This window comes from Molossus molossus, unplaced genomic scaffold (assembly GCF_014108415.1).
Source record: "Molossus molossus isolate mMolMol1 unplaced genomic scaffold, mMolMol1.p scaffold_m16_p_11, whole genome shotgun sequence".
Lineage (NCBI taxonomy): Eukaryota > Metazoa > Chordata > Mammalia > Chiroptera > Molossidae > Molossus > Molossus molossus.
This window is the reverse complement of record NW_023425346.1, coordinates 86,966,474-86,989,107: the sequence shown is the minus strand read 5'-3', so window position 1 is coordinate 86,989,107 and position 22,634 is coordinate 86,966,474. Positions and strand designations below refer to the sequence as shown.

Sequence of the window (22,634 nt, the reverse complement as noted above, 5' to 3'; positions counted from 1 at the left end):
TTCAAATCTATATGGAATTCTTCCATTCTACTTCTCTCTAATACACTAGCACATTGAAAGTTTCATGTGTATTACTATTCAAAGTCCAACTTAAGTAATAATTTTTTTCTCCTAACTGTGACTAATACGGTTATAAAAAGTATCCAGTTAACGGTGCAATGGCTCTTAGTTCCCTACAGGGTGGGGAACCATTTTTCTGCCAAGGGCCATTTGGATATTTATAACATTTGCAGGCCATACAAAATTATCAACTTAAAAATTAGCCTGTTATTTTGGTTAGGCTAGTTTGGTGAGGCATATGATGTTGGCATATGATGTTGGCATTGATTTCGTAGGCACAGGCCAGAAGTACCCCACCCCTGCTAAAGTAAAATACGTTTCGCAGGTGGAAGGAAATTGTTGCAATATATAGTTATTTTTACAAAACCGAACCCACTGGCTATTTTGGTAATCTACTGGTTAGCTGAAAGATAGAAGAAAGTGCTTTCCCAGGGTTCACACAAATTGTCTCCCTTGATTCAAGATAAAAGAGTTTAAAATATATGAATTAACTGTAAAGTATAGCCTCATTTTCTTTTGTTGTTGTTATTTTTTGTTGTTGTTGTTAATCCTCGTGTGAGCATATTTTTCCATTGATTTTGGGGGTGGGGGGTGGAGGCTGGAAGGGAAGGAGGGAGGGAGATGGGTGGAGAGAAAAAGAGAGAGAAACATCAGTATGAGAGAGATACATCGATGAGTTGCCTCACGCACAACCCAGAATGGGGCCAGGACTGAACTTGCAACCCAGGTACATGCCCTTGACCAGAATCGAGACCCTTCAGTCCCAGGATGATGCTCTAACTGCTGAGCCAAACCGGCAGGACAAAGTATATTCTCATATTGACTTAACCTTATAGAAGGGATTTTATAATGTTATAGAAATATATAAAGGAAGTAATAATGACATATCAGAGATCAGATGACTAACAGACTTGAAAAATAACAAAATACAGATGTCTAAAGAAGACCAGTTTATAGAGGCATATTTTAGGAAGAACTTCTCAATGCCATACAGAGTAGATTATTAAAGACAATCTAGAAGGCTTCTAAGACAGTCCATGGAGACCGGTTTTAGAAAGCCCCCATAACCTGGCTGGTGCGGCTCAGTGGTTGAGCATCGACCCATGCACCAAGAGGTCACTGGTTTGATTCCCAGTCAGGGCACATGCCCAGGTTGTGGACAAAATCCCAGTGGAGGGCATGCAGGAGGCAGCCAATCACTGTTCTTTCTTATCGATGTTTCTCTCTCTCTTTCCCTCTCCTTTCCTCTCTCTCTAAAATCAATAAAGAAAAAAAAGTCCCCATAATCCTCACCAGATCACCAAAATATACATTTAACGCAAGTAAATTTGTTCTGCAAATGAAACTTCAAGATGAGTTGCTTATGGCTTTACAAACCCAGAAAAGCAATAGAAAAGATCACAACTAAGCACTGTTCTTTAAAGATAAATAAAAATCAGCATTTAGCTAGACTGAGGGGAAAAAAACACAGAAACTCAAATAAATATAATCAGAAATGAAAGAGAAGATAATACAACTTACAGCACAGAAATATACAGGACATACGAGAATGCTATGAACAATTATAAGCCAACAAATGAGTATCTAGAAGAAGTGGACAGATTCCAAGAAACATACAACTTATTTCCCATGACTGAATCATGAAGAAACAGAAAACCAGAACACACTCATGTAACTAGATTCATACATCAGTAATCGAAAACTGTCCCCAAGTGCTAGTGACATCTTCCCAGCCAGTCTTAGCAGCTGCTGCTTGTCCTTCTCACCTGCCAGGGTCCCCCTGCCCCTCATTACCTCAAACTGTGCTCCAGAGACCACCCCTGACCTGGGCGGTTCCTGCTCCTCATAAAATCCTCAGGGTTCCACAGGCTCCCGCCCTCCCTGGGACTGGGCGGGGCCGGGGCGGGGCCGGCCCCTCCCACCACTCAGCTGGGTCACAATGAACTGGGACCACGAGGTTGTTCACACTACTTCATTATTTGTGTCCTCCACAATAATACACTTGTAAAACATTTTTGTACAAACACATCTCAGACAGAAGTAAACAAGAGAAAAACTTTTTAAATTTTTCACTTAAATGTGCTTGCTGTCCTTATCAGTTTAAAATGATCAGAAGTCTCACTGATATAAAGATAAGGAAAGGAATGGAGAAATAAAAAGGCCAGGACCAGATGGTAAATTCCACCACATATTTATAGACGATTTAACACCGATCCTTCTCAAAATCTTCCAAAAAACTGAAGAGGATGAAACACTCCCAAACTCATTTTACAAACCCAGCATTACATTAATACAAAGACCAAAATAGGGCACTACAAGGAAACTATGTACTAATATCTCTGGACAATATAAATTCAAAAATTCTCAACAAAGTATTAGCAAACCATATTCAACAATACATAAAAAGGATCATATACCATGATAAAGTGTGATTTATCCCTGAGATGTAAGGATGGTTCAACATAAGCAAATAGTATGATATCACAGTAATATCATCTCCATAGATACAAGAAAAGGATCTGACAAAGTTCTACATTCTTTCATAATATAAACCCTCAACGAATTGGATATTTAAGAAACATACCTCAATATAATAAAGGCCATATACAAGAAACCCACAGATAACATCATATTCAACAGTGAAAGGCTGATAGCTTTTCCTCCAGGGTCAGGAACAAGACAAGGTGCCCATTCACACCACTCTTATGCAACATAGTATTAGAAGTCCTGGAGAGAGCAATTAAGCAAGATAAAGAAATAAAAGCCACCTAAGTCAGAAATGAAACAGTTAAACTGTCTTTATTTTCAAATGTTATGATCTTATGTATAGAAAATCCTAAAGATTCAACCAAAAACCTGTTAGAACTTATCAACTAATTCAATAAACTTACAGAATATAAAATATAGAAGTTAGTTGTTTCTATGCACTAACAATAAAATATCTAAAAAAGAAATAAAGAAGGCAATTCCATTCACAATAGCATAAAAAACAATAAACTAATTAGAAAAAACTGAATCAAGTGAAAAAATCTGTACAATGAAACCTAAAAGGCATTGATGAAAATAAGGAGACACAAATGGAAAGATATTCCCATGTTCATGGATCAGAAGAATTAATGTTGTGAAATGTCCACACATCCAAAACGCCATCTGTGGAGGAGAGACTGCTCCGTGACATGACCACTGCCTGCCCTCTGCAGGACCTGCCATCTAGATCCTAGCCAGAGCAGAGATTGCTTCCCTACAACCTCCTCAGAGACTGTCCAACCCACCCCCCCTTATGCCCTGCAGTAAGGTTTGAGTTGGTTCCTGAACAGGCTGTAGCGCTGCCCTGGGAAAGCATGTAAGGAATCTCCCCCTGTTCTGAGGGAGGTCAGGCCCCAGTACCCATCCTCATCCCACTCAGTCCTATAGGACCCCTTAGTGCCTACCATGCAGCATGGAGGAGGAACCCATGTCATCTGGTTGCCACCAGAGAGACACCTCATATGTAAGTTCCCTTAATACACTCTTAGTGTAATGATGGCATTGTCGGCCCCTTTTTACATTCTCTCAGACCCGTATTTTACGTAACACCATATACAGATTCAATGGAATCCCTATCAAAATTCCAGTGGCATTTTTCATTGGAAAAAAATCTTAAAATCTGCATAGAATCACAAAGACCCTAAATTCTAAGCGATCCCAAGAAAGAACAAAAAAGCTGGAGGCATCACATTGCTGATTTCAAACTGTACTACAGAGCTACAGTAATTGAAACAGTATAGTAATGACATAAAAATAGACACATAGACAAATGGAACAAAATAGAAAGCCCAGAAACAAACTCCCACAAATACAGTCAACAGATAATTGACAAGAGAGCCAAGAATACTCTGTGGTTCAATAAATAGTTTTGGGAAAACTGGATGACCACATGCAGGAAAATAAAATTGGATCCTTATTTCATACCATCTATAAAAAAATAAACTAGAAATGTATTAAAGACTTAAATGTAAGACCTGAAATTATAAAACCCCTAGAAAAAAACAGGAAAAAAGCCCCATGACATTGTTCTTATCAATGATTTATTTGGATATAACACCAAAAGCACAAGCAACGTAGAAAAAAATCAAGTGACACTTCATTAAACAAAATCTTCTGCACAGCAAAAAAATTGAATAAATAAAATGAAAGGTGAAAAAATATTTGCAAACCACGTATCTGATAATGGGTAAATATCTGAATATATTAAAAAACTCATACAGCTCAATAACAAATAAAATAAATAATCTAATTAAAATACAGGCAGAGAAAATGAATAGACATTTCAAAAGAAAAACATACCAATGGTCAACAGGTATATGAAAAAAATGCTCCACAGGGATATGCAAATCACAACTACAGCGAGACATTAGTTCACACCTGTTAGAATGGCTATCATCAGGAAGACAAGAGATAAGTATTTGTGAGGAAGTGGAGAAAAAGGAACCCTTGTACACTGCTGGAGGGAATGTAAATTTGTGTAGCCACTATGGAAAACGGCGTGGAGGTCCCTCAAAAAAATGAAAAATCGGGCTACTATATGATCCAGCAATCCCACTTCTAGATACATTTCCAAAGGAAATGAAAACAGGACCTTGAAGAGGTATCTGCATTCTTAAGTTCACTGCAGGCTTATTCACATGATATGGAAACAACCTAAGTGTCTGTCAATGGATACACGCATAAACAAGATGTGGTGCGCACACACACACACACACACACACACAGTGGAATGGAATATCACCCAGTCATGAGAAAGGACCTCCTTCTGTTTCAGACAACGTAGGTGGGTCTTTAGGGCATTATGCTACAAGAGGTTAAGCCAGACAGAGAAAGAACAGTGTGTGGTATCACATATATGTGTAGAAATAGAGTGGAGAGTGGTGCTTACCAGGGACAGAGATGTGGGAGAACTGGGGAGATGTTGGTTAAAGTGTTCAAACTTGCAGGAAAAAAAATAAATTATTAGTAAAAATGATAACTCAGTGAAGAGAGGAAGAATTCACTATATTCTTCACTTTAGTTTTTTTGTAAGGCCTGCATTTTTTCATCATGTTACAGGTACTATATTAAATTAATGAAACACCAAAAAATATACTATGCAGAAATATGGAATGTACCTGTCCTATATTTCAGTACCTTTCTATCAATAAAAAACCACTGTATTGCTAACGTCAAGTCTTACAAGCCATAAGCACGTAGGGAATGAATCAAGAAATCATTTTCAAGTATGACTTACCACCTGAAAGAGAATGCTGATGTTGTTATAAGATGAAATGTTCCTGATGACAATCACCATCATCACATCTCAAATCCTTAATGCTATTTTTTTTTATATTCCTGAGTGCTTTATTTGCTCCCTGAACTACTAACCTCAGTGGAGATAAACAAAAATTACCCAGATAAGAACAAGCGCTATTCACTGACAGCAGCTGTCATCCTCCACCACTGCTCGCTTTGGCTGAGACTCAGATGAAAGGCAGGTGGGGAGCGGTGGCAAAAAGGGAGGTCGGTCGACTGGAAGATGCTGGCAGAGGGGGAAGCTGGCTGGCAAGGAGAGCGGATCTACCACAGACACCATAGATCCACAAACTAATAGTGATAATAAAGGATCATCCATACATTAATAGTGATACCATAGATCCATGAACTAATAGTGATAATAAAGGATCATCCATACATTAATAGTGATACATAGATCCACGAACTAATAGTGATAATAAAGTGTAATCCATACATTAATAGTGATACCATAAATCCACAAACTAATAGTGATAATAAAGTGTAATCCATACATTAATAGTGATACCATAAATCCACAAACTAATAGTGATAATAAAGTGTAATCCATACATTAATAGTGATACCATAAATCCACAAACTAATAGTGATAATAAAGAGTAATCCATACATTAATAGTGATACCATAAATCCATAAACCAATAGTGATAAGAGTGACAGTAAAATACCAATCTGAAAATCATCAAAAGACTATCAAAACCTTAGTATAACCCAAAAGCATTTAGTCTGTATTTTATTCAAATATTATATAAAATACTAAATTCCAATGAATACCATTGAGGGAAAAAGTTTTACTGATCTTAGCTAACTAAATTATTATATTATTTGAATTCATAAAAATCGGTTGTTCTTTTAGAATTACTGCTAAAAATATTACAATTGTGAATGTGTCCACTTTTTAATGAATGCCAGATATTTTAGAACTCAAAGATAAATACTTTAAGGAAAAAACACATTACCTCAGCTAGACTTTTATTCAATTTTCATAACAAGAAACTAAAACCCCTCATGGGTTTTATGTAATTTTCCTTCATCCTCAATTTTTATCTCTTGGTCTGACCAGGTATTTTTAATACCAATTTCTGTGTAATCATTACAGAAGATTTTAACTATCAGCCTGACTGTGAAGCAAAGGCACTCAGAATCAAGGAGGTTCTTAAATGCTACACAATTCTTTCCATTCTACTTTTAAAGAAGACTAAGAAAAGTTAGAAGTTATACTATGAGAAAATAAATAAGGAATGATCTGGGAGTTATTTCTTTTGGACAGAGGAAATTTTAAGCAGAAAAGTGAGCAGGTGAGCAGACGTGGCCACGCTTAAATTGGGGAACATGGCAGAGGGATTCACTGAGCCGTCTCTGCCACTAAGCAGTGTGACCCTCATTAACTAGTTACATAACATGTGGGGACATCCATTTTCTGTCACTACACCAAGGGGCTCAAGTCCACGTGTTCTAAACTCCTTTTCCAGTAAAATAATGATACCCCAGGAGTCCGTGGATCTGAAGATCTGAGCTAAGTATAAATTAATGCAAACAACCTGGATAGTCTGGCTCAGTGGACTGAGCGTTGTCCCATGGACTGAGGTCCTGTTTTGATTCCCAGTCAGGACACAGCCCGGGGGGCAGGCTCAATCTCCAGGAGGGGGCGGCAGGAGGCAGCCGATGATGTTCTGTCTCACATTGATGTTTTTTTCTCTCCCTCTCTCTCTGAAAAATCAATAAAAACACATTTTTAAAAATAAATTAATGGAAACAAAAATAAATATCGTACCTTTGTATCATCTTTCATCTTTGTCTTATTTTTGTTTTGTTCCCTGGCTTCACGAAGACCTCTCTGAGCAGGATCCTCTGGGGCACGCTCCCTTTCACAGTCAGGAACAACTACAAGATAATACATGTATTCTCACTAGTTATACTCTTTGTCCATAAGAAACAGAACCAAACCTATGAAAGCCAAAGTCGCGATCAATTTATTTTTAAACAAATAATATTAAAACTATACCAAAATGTCATAAGAAAAGTCTCAAATGCATTTCCCAAAAATGCAGGCTGACGTTACTGAAAGGTCAATGAAATGGCAAGACAGTGGGAGAGCTTAGGAGCCTGTCTCCAATCACATCACGTCCCAATTCCTGTTACCATGAGGTCGCCTGTGCTTATAAAGGAAGCCGTAGGGGGTCAAAGGAAGGAATGGTGAGCAGTAACAAAATTTCACAACTGGAACTAAATGAGAAATTGAAAAAAGAATATTGTCCTAATAAAATAGCATTCTCTATGCTTCTAGATGTTCAGAAAAACAGAAAGGAACACGCCGTAATATCCGAATGCAGTTGTAAATTGGTCTCCTAACGCTTGGACATAAAGAACAGTCCTAATGGTATCATCTGTGAGAAAATGTAAGTGACAGGGAAAATCTCTTTCCTTTTCACATCTTCCCATATTGGTATACATGTTTAAATATACAAAAATCTCCGTTGTATTTCTAAACAGCACACCAATTTCAAATAAATAATAAGGATATAACCATTAACTCATAAATAAAAGAAATAACAATGTTCTAAATTATATCTCTATGTGCATAAAGAGAAAAGATAATGAACACAAAGATATCGGGAGGTTTTGATGCCAAGGCCCTCAAAGACTCTGGGGTTAGAAAGGCCAGGGGACACATGGGTGGCGATTTGTTTCTTCCCTGATCTAATTAATTTTTCCTATTCACTACCTGTTCCGGACAAAAGAGAAAATCCTCAAAAGAACTCTCACAGTAACATAAAAACCGAATGTTATATAACTCAGTTTTACAGGAAAGTTCATGAAACACTTCAAACACTTGGAGATCCAAATGTTGCTACAAGTTGAAGTTTCACAGCATCTGGGAAGCCCAAGTGTGGGGGAAAGGCAATAATGACAGCTCGCTGAGAGTCAGGAAAAGTATTCTCTTCACTGGCCAAGGGTGACAACCTAAATAATGATAATATTATAGAATAATAATAATTAACCATTTATGCCTAACTGATCTTTAACTCTACAACAGCCTCCAATCTAAACAATTTACACTTAATATTTTATGAAATCCTGTCAATAACCCTGTGATGGCCGTTACCTTTCATTCCTTTCATATACGAGGAGCACTTGCATAGAAATAACTGCAGTGAAGAAAGGGGAACCCAGGGTTTCAGCAGGTAATTCTAGGAGCAGGAGCAGATCGCAGGGAGTATGCAAAACATTACTAAGCACCACTTCATAAGAGAAATAAAATAAAAAGCAAGAAACAAAAAATAATGGTAAGAATAAAAAATGAATGTCAAAAAACAAAAAGAATTTGGTTTGTGATTCCATGTAATTGCTCCACAAGAAAAATAAAATTACAGAAATTCAGATTTTAATAATATTTTAGGGGAAAAAAATCAACATTTGGAGCCAAAACATGAGAACAGATACAATAGAATGCATGTGGAATTGCCAGAGAAATAACATTTCTCAGTATTTCTCACTGCAGCAATAATAAATGTAATCTCCACTCTCCATCAAATAAACATCACTTTTCCTTACACAGAGGTTTGGAGAACGGAGAGTCCCAGACATTAAAGTGGTGCTATGCAGTTCCCTAAACATTAATGGGGCACAATCAACACCTAAGAAAGGTACAAATCCTTAAGAGAAATAGAGTACACATCAAATAAACAAAGACACACATTTTCCCTTACAGAAATTTTATTTATTGTACCTCTACTGCTAAATTTCACCCATTCAACTATTCCTTGATGTATGCACACACCTAACCAGCGTGAACTGAACATGTTCAGGTCCCTGCTTAAATATCAGAAATACATGAATATATTCATGTAACAAATAAGCACTTAAGTATCTCCAATATGCTAGTCCCTAACTTCCTTGTAGATTACATGCAGCTGAAAAAAGAATTATTTTACTGAAAAAAAGGTTGTGAAGAAATAATCCATAACCTAGTCCAAAAAGATAACTAGACAATATCTAAAAGATGAGGACACTTGCTAGCTAAAATGAGTAGGTCTAACTGGAATTCAAAATAAAACAGAGGTAAACAGGAGAAGCTACATTTGAAAGGACAGCAGTTCATTCTAAACTAGACCACATACTCCATGTAAACATACAAAACGGCATCTAGTAATGCAATTTTGCACAGCAACTAAATACTGAACTTTAAAAAAGCAGCAATTAATTAAACAAAAACCCTTAAGGAATACTTTACACTATGTAGGATAGCTATTTCCTCTGTGAAGCTCTGAAGCCATCTCTCACAGTTGTGAGCCTCATCAAACATTTCCAATTTCTAGTTGTTAATCTTGAATTCATAATTCCCTATCATAAATCACAAGTTATATTAAAATACAATTATATGTATCTTTATAATGTGCTTTGAAAATACACATTATTGCATTCAAATTGCAACCTTACAAAAAAAATCAAAGTGATATAAATTAATTAACACAAACATGACAATCAAAACCAGCATATTCATAAACTTTGAAATTAAGTAAACTGTACAAAAAAGTTTTATCTTATACTATGTAATACTTAAGTGTTTTCTGTGTAGTTTCTTGTAAATATGATACATATTACTTCTCATAACAACAACAAAAAATAACAAAAAACTGTCACTTTGCCCTGGCTGGTTTGGCTCAGCAGTTAGAGTATCGGCCCGCGGACCAGAGAGTCCTGGGTTCAGTTCCTGCTAAAGGCATATACCTTGGTTGCAGTTTGTCCTCTGCCCCAGTTGGGGTCATGTGGGTGGCAGCCAGTTGATGTGTGTCTCTCACATTGATGCTTCTCTCTCTCTTCCTCCCTCTCTCCCTCCTGCTCTATCTGAAGATAAAAGAAAAAAAAAATGTCCTCGGTTGAAGATAAAAAAAAAATTGTCACTTCAAATATCTAGTAGATAACAATTCGCTGTCACTTTCTCCTAGGAATCGTTCTATTATTCTACATGCCATATAAGAATAAGTATAGAATTAAAAACCTTTTTTTCAGGTGAGACAGTTGAGTGCTAAAATAATAATAATATTCTATCTGGGTGGCAGCAATTAAATGGATAACTTTTAAAATATATTTTACCATTTTAAAAGTGGCACCCCACTTTAGTCCAAAATCATGGCATGCTTAAAATTCTTTGATAATTCTACTCTAAATGAGTCCAATATTTGTCTTATTCCCTAAACATAAATTAAATAACAATGAATTTGTCTTTTTCCCAAAGTTCAACTTAAATGACAATCAATTCATTGTTTCCTAATTACAGAGTGAATACAATTTTAATCTGAAGAATTTCTACTGCCCAAAGTAAATGGATAGGCAGATAACAGAGAGAAAACATATTGATAAAATATTTTTAATTCTTTTTTCTTTATTGATTTTTAGAGAGAGAAGAAAGGAGAGGGAGAGAGATAGAAACATTGATGAGAGAGAACATCAACAGGCTGCCTCCTGCATGCCCCCACTGGGGATGTGGCCCACAACCTGCGCATGTGCCCTGACTGGGAATCAAACAGGCGACTCTGGGTGCTCGAGTCGACGTTCAACCGCTGAGCCACACCAGCCGGGCGATAAAATATTTTTAATATTAAACTGAGGCCTGGCCAGCTGGCTCAGTTGGTTGGAATGTCCTCCCATACAATGAAAGATCATGGGTTCCATTCCCAGTCAGGGCACATACCCAGATACCCAGGTTTCAGGTTTGATCCCCAATTGGGTGTGTATGGTAGACAGCCACTCAATGTTCTGTTTCTTTCTCTCTCTCTCTCTCTCTCTCTCTCTCTCTCTCTCTCTCTCTCTTCCTCTCTATTTCTGTCCCTCTAAAATCCATAAAACGTATCTTTGGGTGAGGATTAAAAAAAATAAATAAACTAAAATCAAAGGAAGCGGGAGGATGTGAAATACATAAAAATTATTGTGAAGGAGAGCAGGGTTTCATGAGGAACAACGACTTGACCAATAAATCCAACATCTTTTCAAATTACAACCGCTGGCTAAGTAAGGTTCCAAGTTGATGAGGCAATCAGAGTGGTGACAGATGCTCAGATCACACAGTCAAATGCTGACACCAGAAGCTTAGGAAAAGGTACTGCAAGTCCCATATCTAAAACCACAGTGCATGTTTATAAGGAGCACAAACATTATTCAGGACAGGATTTAAGAAATTAATTTGAGGCAGGTAATGAGAATTATTCAACTAAAAAAACCTTTGTCTTCACATTGGATGGAAAGGTGTTCCCTTTGATCAAAAGCCACTTCAATATATCACAGATCAAAATATAATTACAAATTGATCTTCCAAAAACTTATAAATGTCATCTTAGAAAAACATGCAATGTGTTCATTTTTTAATTATATTAAATATCAGGAGATAATTTCATAAAGAAGTTATCTGTAACTTCATTAGTTAATTTTAATAGAGATGTCAAGGATAAACATAAAATCACAAACTATAGATTTTATACACAAAGAGTAGAATGTAGCATTAGAGAGTATCTGATGCAGCATCAACCAAGTGCACAAAGTTCCTCAACCTTTAAGCCTATTTATATTATTTTTCACACCTTTAGTCATTTGGAGAGCTCATGTTCCTAAGTTTATAATAATTTAATATTATCCTTTCATATTTATATCTGATTATATACTTAAAAGTTATCTATATATTAAAATTAGTTTTTATTTTTTAAAAAACATATATATTCAAATTCAGTAAGCAAAATATGTAGAAAATAATCACATCATACACAGAAAATTGTTTACACAATTTTTGTGCATCTTCTAATCATTCTTCACACATATATTTAACAGACATGCCCTCATTCTATATAAATGTTTTTATTTCTTAACATTATATTAACATAATAAACATGAGCATTTTCTTATGCATGATTTTTAAAGAGTTTCTAGTATTGTATCATCAACTGTATTTAGACAGTCACTTGTGGTCAAAGGTTAAGACTGCTTGCATTGTTTTGTTACTATAGATATGACTGCAATAAACAGCCGTGTTCATAGCAACCTTTTCAGGCATCAATGAACATAACTGGTATTTCTTTAACATAAAATGTTAGGAAAGAAACCACTGAACCAAGGCTAAGAAAAACATTTCAAATATATCAATGCTACATATTTTTTAAGTCTTAATTAAGTAGAGAACACAATGAATAGTCACCTGGAAATAACAGGATGTTGTTTATTAAGAAAATAAACAACTGACAAACCCAAGAAGAGGAGGGTTTGGGGGGGAAAGAGATAAACCACAGAACTTATATGCATGTACACATAACCAATGGACATAGACAACAAAGCTGGGGAAGGGGTGGCGGAATGGGGAGGAGAGTGTCAATGAGGGAAAAAGGAGAAATATCTGTAACAAAAATAAATTATTAAAAAAATATATACTATTTCAAAGTCTTTCTATTTAGAGTTTTCATCATTCTTTTTTAAATTGACTTCATTGAGGTATAATTTACATACAATAAAATGCATACTTTTAAAATTTAGAGTTAGAAAAGTTTTATCAAAGATAAGCAGGAGGCATATACCCACCACCAAACTCAAGATATGGAACATTACCCCAAAATGATTTTCTCTTTTACATGCCTGATAAACATTACCTAATTTTTACCAGTAATTTTCTTTTACAAAAATTAAGAAGAGAAAAATGTAACCTTTGTATTAACTAGAATTTGGCACTTCTATATCTCTGTATTCCGTCCTCCGGATCTGAGTTTCCTTCTGGCATTTTCTTTCACCCAAAGAAAATCCTTCAGTATTTGCTGTACTTCAGAATGGTGTGCAACAATCTCTCTCGCTTTCATTATGTTAAAATGCCTGCTTTTCACCCTAATATTTGAAGAATATGTTTATTGCATATAAAATTCCGAATTAAAATTTTTCCACATTTTAAAGATGTCATGTCATTGTTCCTCCTAGCTTCCACCATGTCTCTTTGTAATGAGCCTTTATTTATATTGTTGTTCCCCATTATGTGATACGGCTTTTCTTTCTCGCGGCTTTCATGATTTTTTTCATTTAACTTTCCAACAATTTGAATATGATGTATCCAGGCATGATTTTCTTTGTGTTTATACTTAGACGCTTTTTGTTTTTGATAGGTAAATTTATATTTTACATCAAGCTTGGAAAACTTTAGGTCATCTTTTGCTTAAATATTTTTATGCTTCATTCCCATGCTTTTCTCCTTTGGACTCTAATTACATAAATGTTAAGTAAACAGATTTTCTTTAAATTTTTATTTCTTCTTTAGAACTGATTATTTTTACTGATCTCTTAAAATAAACTGACATTTCTGTAATCTGCAATCTGTTTAGAAGTATTCAATTTTATTGTAGCTGTATTTTTCAGTATTAGAATTTCTATTTCCTTTTTTGGGGGGGGGTCCATTTATCTGCCAAGATTCCCTATCTCTTCACTTATTGATGTCAGATTTTCCTGTAAATCCTTGATCATATTCAAAATAGCCTCTTTAATACTTGTATTTGATAAATCTAACACATAGCCGTACCAGTGTAGGTTTCCAGTTACTGCTTTTTGTCTTGATTGTTGCTCATATTTTCAAGTTTCTATAACATATCTAGAAAACGATAATTATCTACCGAGAAATATAGGTGAGAGATTATAAAGAATCTGGACAACTGTCTTCCTCTGAAGGGTACTGATTTTTGTTCTAGCACACAGTGTTTTTGGTCCCCTTGAATCTTGAAGCTTAACTTTTATACCCTGCCTGGTGGATCCATGGAAATATTTCTCAAGGTCCTCTAACTTGGCAAGATTCAAACTGTCAACTCTATTTCGTCTAGGAGTTTTGTGTAGCTTTGTTTTGGGTTTAATAGGGTGGATACAGGATACTGGATGTCAGTATGATGTTACCAGGGTGTTAAAGGGATCTCTCCATCCAGGCACGGCTAGAACTCCAACTCTGCCATCCCTGCTTGACCTCTGGAGTCTCTGGTCTCCTCTGACTCCTACAGAATCTTCTCTCTGACTGAGTCTCAGCAAGTCCTGCACGTATGGTCCAGCCATCAGTTAAGGATTCGTAGTAAACTCCTTCACAAGCTGGGCCACCGCTCACGGCAGTATCTCCGATCCGGTGCCCTTTCCAGGGCACCCTAGAGCTTCCGCAGCCCGCCTTCAGTTCGTGCAGGATGGCCACGCTCGCCTTGACCTCCATCTCCACGGAGTTTAGTGGGGAAAATTCCCCAGACACAGTCGTGGTGATGCTGGAGCTCCACTTATCAATTTTCCTTCTTTCTCTTGCCTTCCGTGACGGTGCTGTTTTCCAATGTTTACAAGTACTGCCTCATATATATAGTCTAACTTTAGAGTTATTTATGGGGAAAAGATTAGTCTGGTACCAGACACTCTATTACGCCCAGAAATCCACCCATTATGGTTTACTCATATTTTTCTCTAAAATTAGCCTATAGAGTATATCATCCATACTTCCCCTTGATCTTTTCATTAAAATGTTAATTTATAAAACAGTTACCACACCATTTATTCACGTTTAAATATCACTAGAATTTTGAGCTCTGATAAGGTTGTGAAATCACCGACGAGTATTAAATTAGTTTTGCCGTACTGTACTTTTACCTCCAATTTTAGAAGCTTGGTAACTTTGCCCTGGTTCCACATTCCTTATTGTTGTTCGAAGTCCAGAAATCTAAAAAGTAAAATCCAAAGAGATGGGGTTATAAACTAAGTGACTCAAAAAAGTTTAAAACTGTAATGTTTAAGTATTAATTGCAAAATATTTAAAAAATTAATATCTCTCTTTTTTTTTGGTATGTGCCCCTAGCGGGAACCAAACCCAGGACTCTCTGGTCCACAGGCCGATACTCCAACCTCTGAGCCAGACCAGCCAGGGTAAAAAATTAATATCTCTTGAATTAAGTCCTGTGTATTTCAAATTATTAAACATAAATGGCAACAAAAGAAAAACATAGTATTAGGTTTAAATTGAATTCCACAGGCAATTATTAAGTACCTATTATGGGTAATCATTTGAAACATTAATTTATTTTTAATCCTAATCCAAGGATATGTTTTTATTGAATTTTTAGAGAAAGAGAAAGGAGCAGAGAGAGAGAAACATCAATTGGTTGCCTCCCATACATGCCCTGACCAGGAATCGAACCCATAACCTAGGTTTCTGCCCTGATCTGGAATCAATCCAGGACAACGTTCTAACCAACGGAGCACCTGGCCAGGACTGAAGCAAGCATTTTACAGCATAGTTTCCTGAACCATGAACACTCACTGCACACTCTGAATAATAATAATATTCAGATCTGTACTTTGAGAGAAGTTTCTCTTCTGTTGAAATTGCTTCACAACAACTTAACTCATCTTTATGTCCTTAAAAGATGAGGTAGGTATTAGTTGGGAAGTGAAATATGAAGAAACTATTGTTATTCCTAAAACTCTTAGCTCATTTTCCACCCACAGAGACTCCTTGTTTTATTAAACATATATTGTAATTAAGAACATTTGTTACTTCGGTGGCACACCATTTCCCTGTATTTCCTGAACAATATACTTAAATTAAATTTCAGCCTTAAAAAGGTATCACATCCCTCATTGTATAAGATTATGCCATCACAAAATACCATCTGTTTAATATGTACAAATATACACATTTCTCTACTTCTACTGAGTAGCTATATTTCTTTATTAATAGAAAATAGCAGATAATAAATTGTAACATTAGATTACTGCTCATGAAATGCCTGAGTAAAAAGGGAGTAAAATTTTTATATTATTCTTGGATGCCAAAGGCATTATATAAATGTTTAAATGCACCTCTTATTTAAAATAGTGTAAACTTGACATAAAAGCTGCAAATATGGTACAGAGTCCCTGTACACTTGCACCGTTTCCCTTGCTCGTGTCATACATTACTGTGGTACTTGTCACAAGTAATGAACTAATATTTGTTACATTATTATTAAGAGAAGTCCATATTTTATTCTAATTTCATTAATGTTTTCTTAATATCCTTCATCCTTTCCAGGAACCTATCCACAATACGACCTTACATTTGGTCATTGTGTCTTGAGGAACACTGGCTGAGAACTATTTCACAAAATGTCCATAAATTTGGGTTTGTCTGATGTTTCCTCATGGTTAGACTGGAGTGATGAGTTTGGGGAGAAACACCACAGAGGAGACATTCCACTATCAGCATATCACATCAAGGGTACATGCCATCAACATGATTAAACACGTTGACAGTAACCTTGGTCACCTTCCTGAAGCAGCATTTGCCAGCTTTCTCCAATGTAAACTTGTTTTTTTCCCTGTTTTCAATGAACTTCTAGAAGCAAGTCAGCAAGTGTAGCCAACACTTAACAGCTTAGGGGTTAAGCTCCACCTCCTTGAGAGAAAGATTATCTACAGATGTCATCCGGAATTCTTCTTGGAGGAGATACTTTTCTTCTCCATTTTATTCTTTCATCTCCCATTTATTTAGATCATTATATTATTATAAACATTTATTTTATACTTTTAGTTATAATCCAAAACGACATTATTGTTTTTCTTGCTCAAATTGCTCCAAATTTGACCACCGTGAATTCTTTCAGACTGATTTCTATAATGAATCGGACTCCATTTTTTGGTGTTTTATGGCTAATAGTTTTTAACTATTGGGCCCCACATCTGGGCAAGCAGATAAGAAAACCTGGGGGATCCCTCCTTCAGCACTGGCAGAAGATTCAAACCATGCAAGCCCCTAATTGTACCTGAGAACTCTCACCCAGGCCCCTGATTCTAACCACAATAAAACCCCGAGCTAGTCCCCTTTCCTTGCTCTTTCAACCATTTCAAACCTGCAAGGTAGGCAGGTGCTGTTCTCCCCAGAAAATGCAAGTATGTAGGTAATGAGCGTATTCTCTTCATACCCTCTTGGTGTGCGCATGGCATCATCAGGCTCAACATCCAAAGCAAATTTGGTTGGTGGTCCATCGACCTCTGTAGTTGCCCACAACAAACCCCTTGACATACCCCACTTTTTGTTGGGTATTTCCTTCCCTCTTTCCTTCTTTCCTTCTTTCCTTCTTTCCTTCCTTCCTTCCTTCCTTCCTTCCTTCCTTCCTTCCTTCCTTCCTTCCTTCCTTCCTTCTTCCTTTCACCTTTTTTGTTTGCTTCCTTTCTTCCTTTTCTTCCATTTTGAACACTTCCTAACTTCCTGGCACAATAAGATACTCCAAATGCTCTGGACACATTTGGTATTTCCCTGCCCAGCCCACAACCAGCCACTTCTACGAGAAGCCCTATTTTCTTTTATTGAAGAACAGTACGAGAAACCAACACCTGAGCATAGGGTTTACTCATTATTACTGGAGTATAATTACATCTAGATTTTTTTCAGCAGACATACCTAAGAATATATATATTTAGTTTAGAATATCTCCTTAATTAGAGCCCTTGTGATCAAAAAAAAAAAAAAAGATAAAATACAATTTATTAAACTTGTATGCTTAAACAAATAAACTACATTTTATCTTTCTTCAAAGATAGGGCTCTAATTCAGAATTCTGGACATCTGTCCAACTTAATTAAATTACAGATTTATTTAAAGATTTAAATAAACTAAAAAGTTGTTACACTGTTTATTATCTAACAAAATAATCTGAAAGCACATATTAGATATTCGTCATTTCACAGTATACTTTCACTCTTTCATATACAAAATAAACATCATTTTTAAAGTTTACATTCTAAGCCTTCTCCATGCAAGGTATTTGAGAGTTCTATACATTTAAAGAAAAAAATAATGAGCTTAATGTTCATTAAAATAAAGTTTTTAAGGAAGCAATGATTAGGAATCCAGATAGAAAACACAATATACTCCGTCCTGTTCTAAGTTCACATCATAAAAGTTTGGTTAGAAGGAAATTCTCAGTGCATATCTACATCAAAACACTGAGACATAATAAAGAAAGAAGCATAAAAATTGGTATCTTCCATGTTGGATCATAGAGGAACTTTTCAAATATATTTGAATATAGCTTCACTTATATTGCAATATGTTTTCACAATCAATTCATTCCACAGCTTCATGACACACTACTAGATTCGAGTTAAAAGGCTAATCCATGGCTACATACCCAAGGTATACCTGAACACCTGATAAAAATGCCTCAACAGTAAAAAAGAAAGAAGGAAGGAAGGAAGGAAGGAAGGAAGGAAGGAAGGAAGGAAGGAAGGAAGGAAGGAAGGAAGGAAGGAAGGAAGGAAGAAAGGAAGGAAGGAAGGAAGGAAGGGAGGAAAAAGACTGGGTTGGTAATAAATCATCCTTTGTATGAAGGGTTCCCCCGAAGGTTCAGCCCATTGATGATAACCTCGGCTTGTTCTCCACAGGCAGACCTGATAGGCCTGAGGCCATATTCTCTGTCCCAATTTTGAGAATGTGCTCACTGATGCTAGGGGTAGATTGGTGTAAGAAATATCTAAGTCATTTTGGCCACTCAGAACCCTGTATTTAGTGAACTGTGACTCTTCCATCTTTCACTATATGTATCAGCCTTTCTCGTAACTAGGATCCTGACCATATTTCATAGGCCCCATCAGTCATGTACCCATTTGGAAAATGAACAAGGTCTGGTGATGTGAGGGAACTGTACAATGCTGAATGCGTCCTGAGGATGCAGCTGCTCTGCCCAGTGCCCACTGGAAGCCGTGAAAAGGATCAAGAAGAGCACCCGAGTGCCTAGAATCAGCAGTGGCCTCAGGAAAACCCATGGTGGCGGAAACGGCATCTCCTACTCAAACCTGACTTTCAAATTGTAGTGAATCGACTGTTTTTGAAGAGCAGAATCAATAAAGAGAGGAAAGTTATTTCTAAATCCTAACAAAAAATAAACTCTTTAGAATTTCCTCAGTAGGATCTTCCTAATTAGAATTTTAGAATGAAAATAAAAGATATTAATTACTGCCCTGTGATAACTGGTGTAAATTAAAACTAACTGGGACAAGTGGGGATGCAGAATGACTGATAACGTGAAAGAGGACAGAAATATATCCAATCCAATGGAACAAAGAAGTATACAGGGTTCTGTGCCTGAGAGGGAGAAAAAGCAAGAGGTCAGATATGAGTACCCTAAATCACCTCTCAAGCTAAACATCTAAATGAGGCCAGCTGGAAGCAAAGGGCACATAAAGCCAGACAGTCCAGGGACACTCCCAAGCATAGACTACACATTCTCCTAGTTTTTCATGGAATTGTCTAGGACACTGACATCCCATTAAAGAGACTTTCCTATTTTGCACTGCGCTAGGAAAAACATAATACCCTCCAGGCAGTATTTGAAAATTGACTAAAGGAGGTGTGTCTATGTAGATAGATGCTAAGTAGTCTCTAAATTGCCCATGGCTTGTATTTGCAGTATAAGGAAATCAGAAGTCTCACCAAGTCTCAATAGGGCACATAAAAAAATGTTAACATTTGAAGCACTGAACCAGCAAAAGAAGGACAGTCAGGAAAATGAGGCCACAGGTACAAGGATCTCACAGATGCTGCAGCAGAGCGGCTTTGCATTCAGCAAGGCATGTAAGGCTCACTCAAGAGAATCACTCAGAACCTTGTACCTCAAGCCAGGGATATGGCCAAACCAGTGGCACCTCACAAGAAAGAAAGTGAAGGCCAGGAGGGCAGCGTGCAGTGCGGGCCACGCGGACACCGAAGCACCCCTTGTGCTAGGAATCATCGGGGAAAGAACGTGGAGAAGAGGGTGCCCCATATGAAAACAGAAAATTAGCACTGACAAGTTATGTTTTAGCTAAACAGTCAGTTAATATAACATCCTGTTAAACTCAGAAGCTGTTGTAACCCAGAAAGATCTGAATAGTCTTTAATAGCAGGTTGTTTTCCTTTGCCTTCAGCAGGAGTAGGGGTTCAAGGGGAAAAGAAGCTGCAGATAATAAAGATAAAAGTCTTTGTACATCTGAACGGTAGTGTGTAAAATTCAACCCTGCCCCACACAGAGAGCAGTGTTACTTTTTTAGACACGTTTCCATTTCAGATAAATATCAACTATAGGGCAAGTTGTTTTATCTAACAGGTGAGAAAACAGACATGCATGTAAAACGACCTGCATGTTCATGTGGCTACTTGGCAGCACGCTGGAGCTCACACGTCCCACTCCCAAACCAACGAGGAGCAACGTGAAACCCAGAGCCTGTGTGTGGCTTAAATGTGTTCTCAACATGCCTTTGACCGACCCAGAGAAACACCCCTCACATCAGACATAAGAGAACTGATGGCCCTTCCAGGAAGACCACTTGGCTCTAGTCACACACAACAGGAGTGACAGATCCGACCTGGCCAGGCTGCAGAGGGAGAAATCAACAGCCCGGAGGGGAGTGTGGGCACTCGCCAGCATGGATGCCTGAGGGGCCCTGATATCCCTGAATGGTGAAACTCAGTCTGAGCGGTCTGCCAGCCATGCCAAAACATACGTGGTCCCTTGGGAATGAGCCACCGGGTCACTGATGGCTTCCTCCTTGGAGAAGGTAAGACAGGGGAGAAAGGAAGAATAAGATGGGTAGCAAGGTCTAAGTTGGTCCCACGGCAAGATAAGAAGAAGGAACTACCTGAACCCAGATGCAGAGCTGTGGCTCCTACTAGAAGGCTGGAAGCAGGTTTCATAAAAAGGAGAAAGGAGCCCTGGCCATTTTGGCTCAGAGATAGAGCGTCGGCCTGCAGACCAACGAGTCAAGGGTTCAATTCCAGCCAAGGGCACGTACTACCTCAGTTGCAGTTTGTCCAGGGCCCTGGTCAGGGTCATTCGGGAAGCAACCAGTCGATTTGTCTCTCTCACATCTGTTTCTCTCTCTCTCCCTTTCTCTCCCCCTCTCTCCCTCCCACTCTATCTGAAGATAAACAAAAAAATACCTCTGGTAAGGATTAAATGAAGAAGGAGGAGAAGGAGAAGGAGGAGGAGGGGGAGGGGAAGGGGGAGGGGGAGGGGAGGGGGAAGTAGAAAGGAGATGAATTTCTGAAGATGTGACATAAAATGCCATAAAATTTTTTTTTTTTTTTTTATCCTCACCCGAGGACATTTTTGCATTTTTTGTTCAGACAGAGCGGAAGGGAGAGAGAGGAAGAGAGAGAGAGAGAGAAACATCGATGTGAAGGGACACATCGAGTGGTCGCCACCCGCACGACCAACCAGGGCCAGGGACAAACTGCAACGGAGGCACGTGCCCCTAGCGGGAACCGAACCCGGGTCTCTCTGTACCGCAGGCCGACGCACTAACCGCTGAGCCAAACTGGCCAGGGCTGCCATAAAAATTTTTAAGTTAGTATTAAACACATTTTATGCAATATTACTAATAATGCAATTCAAACATTCAAGAATACAAAATTAAAATTCAAACACAAAGAATCACAAGTGATGTTTTGCATTTTAGCAGCCAAAAATTGCCTCAAGAAAAGGCAAAATTCACTTGATTAAAGCATGTCTTGATCAAATAATTCAAAGAAAGAGTTTAACCATTGTGTAAGTTTTTGCAGATACTGAAAGTTTGGCTAAAAATGGGTATTTCCAGAAAGCACTAAAAAATGTTAAGCATAGATTCCGTTTTATATTTTCAAATAAACTGCTACATATTTTTAATGTGGCCCATAATACTTCTGTTTTATGTTTCTTGAAAACTGTAAGAGATTCTCAATTCTGCCCTAAGCCTAAGAGTATGGGAAGAATGGAAAAGGGTGTCAATAACAAAAATAATGAAAAATTGAGTCAATCACTAGTTGTGCCAATACTTACTTAGGAGTAAATTGCAGGAAAATTTTATTCAATATCACAAGCAATTTTCAAAGCAATATTAAAAGGTAGGCGTTGTGGCTACACTTTATATATGAGAAATCTGAGTTCAATGTGTTTAACTAAGATCCATGTTTATAGCTGTCAAAACTGGCATTTAAACTCAAGTTTCTGTGACCACAAAGTCTGAGTTTTTTTCTTCATCTATATTTCAATAATTTCCTATAAAATTTTGTTTTAATTCAACAATATTTTACCTATTACAAATCTTAACAGGTTTCAAACAGATAAAATACTTTGTCTAATGTTTCCAAATGAATCATTTTTACCACATGACAGTTGGTGGAAACTTTTAAAATCTGTCTCAGAAACAAAAGCAAGACTTCTAATTTTGTTACAAAAAATAAACGGTGAAAATCCCTTCGAGTTACCTGTGATAGT

At 37.2% G+C, this 22,634-nt stretch overlaps 1 protein-coding gene across 1 annotated transcript in view; it reads right to left on the bottom strand.

Moving 5' to 3' along the window:
• Positions 1–22,634, bottom strand: part of SPAG16 (sperm associated antigen 16) — a 694,984-nt gene that overhangs the window by 633,913 nt on the left and 38,437 nt on the right. The window contains exons 8-9 of the mRNA XM_036254344.1: positions 15,016–15,085; positions 7,160–7,269 (exon numbers count right to left, since the gene is read on the bottom strand). Of these exons, the coding sequence (XP_036110237.1) occupies positions 7,160–7,269; positions 15,016–15,085 (180 nt within the window). The remainder of the gene's footprint in view (positions 1–7,159; positions 7,270–15,015; positions 15,086–22,634) is intronic.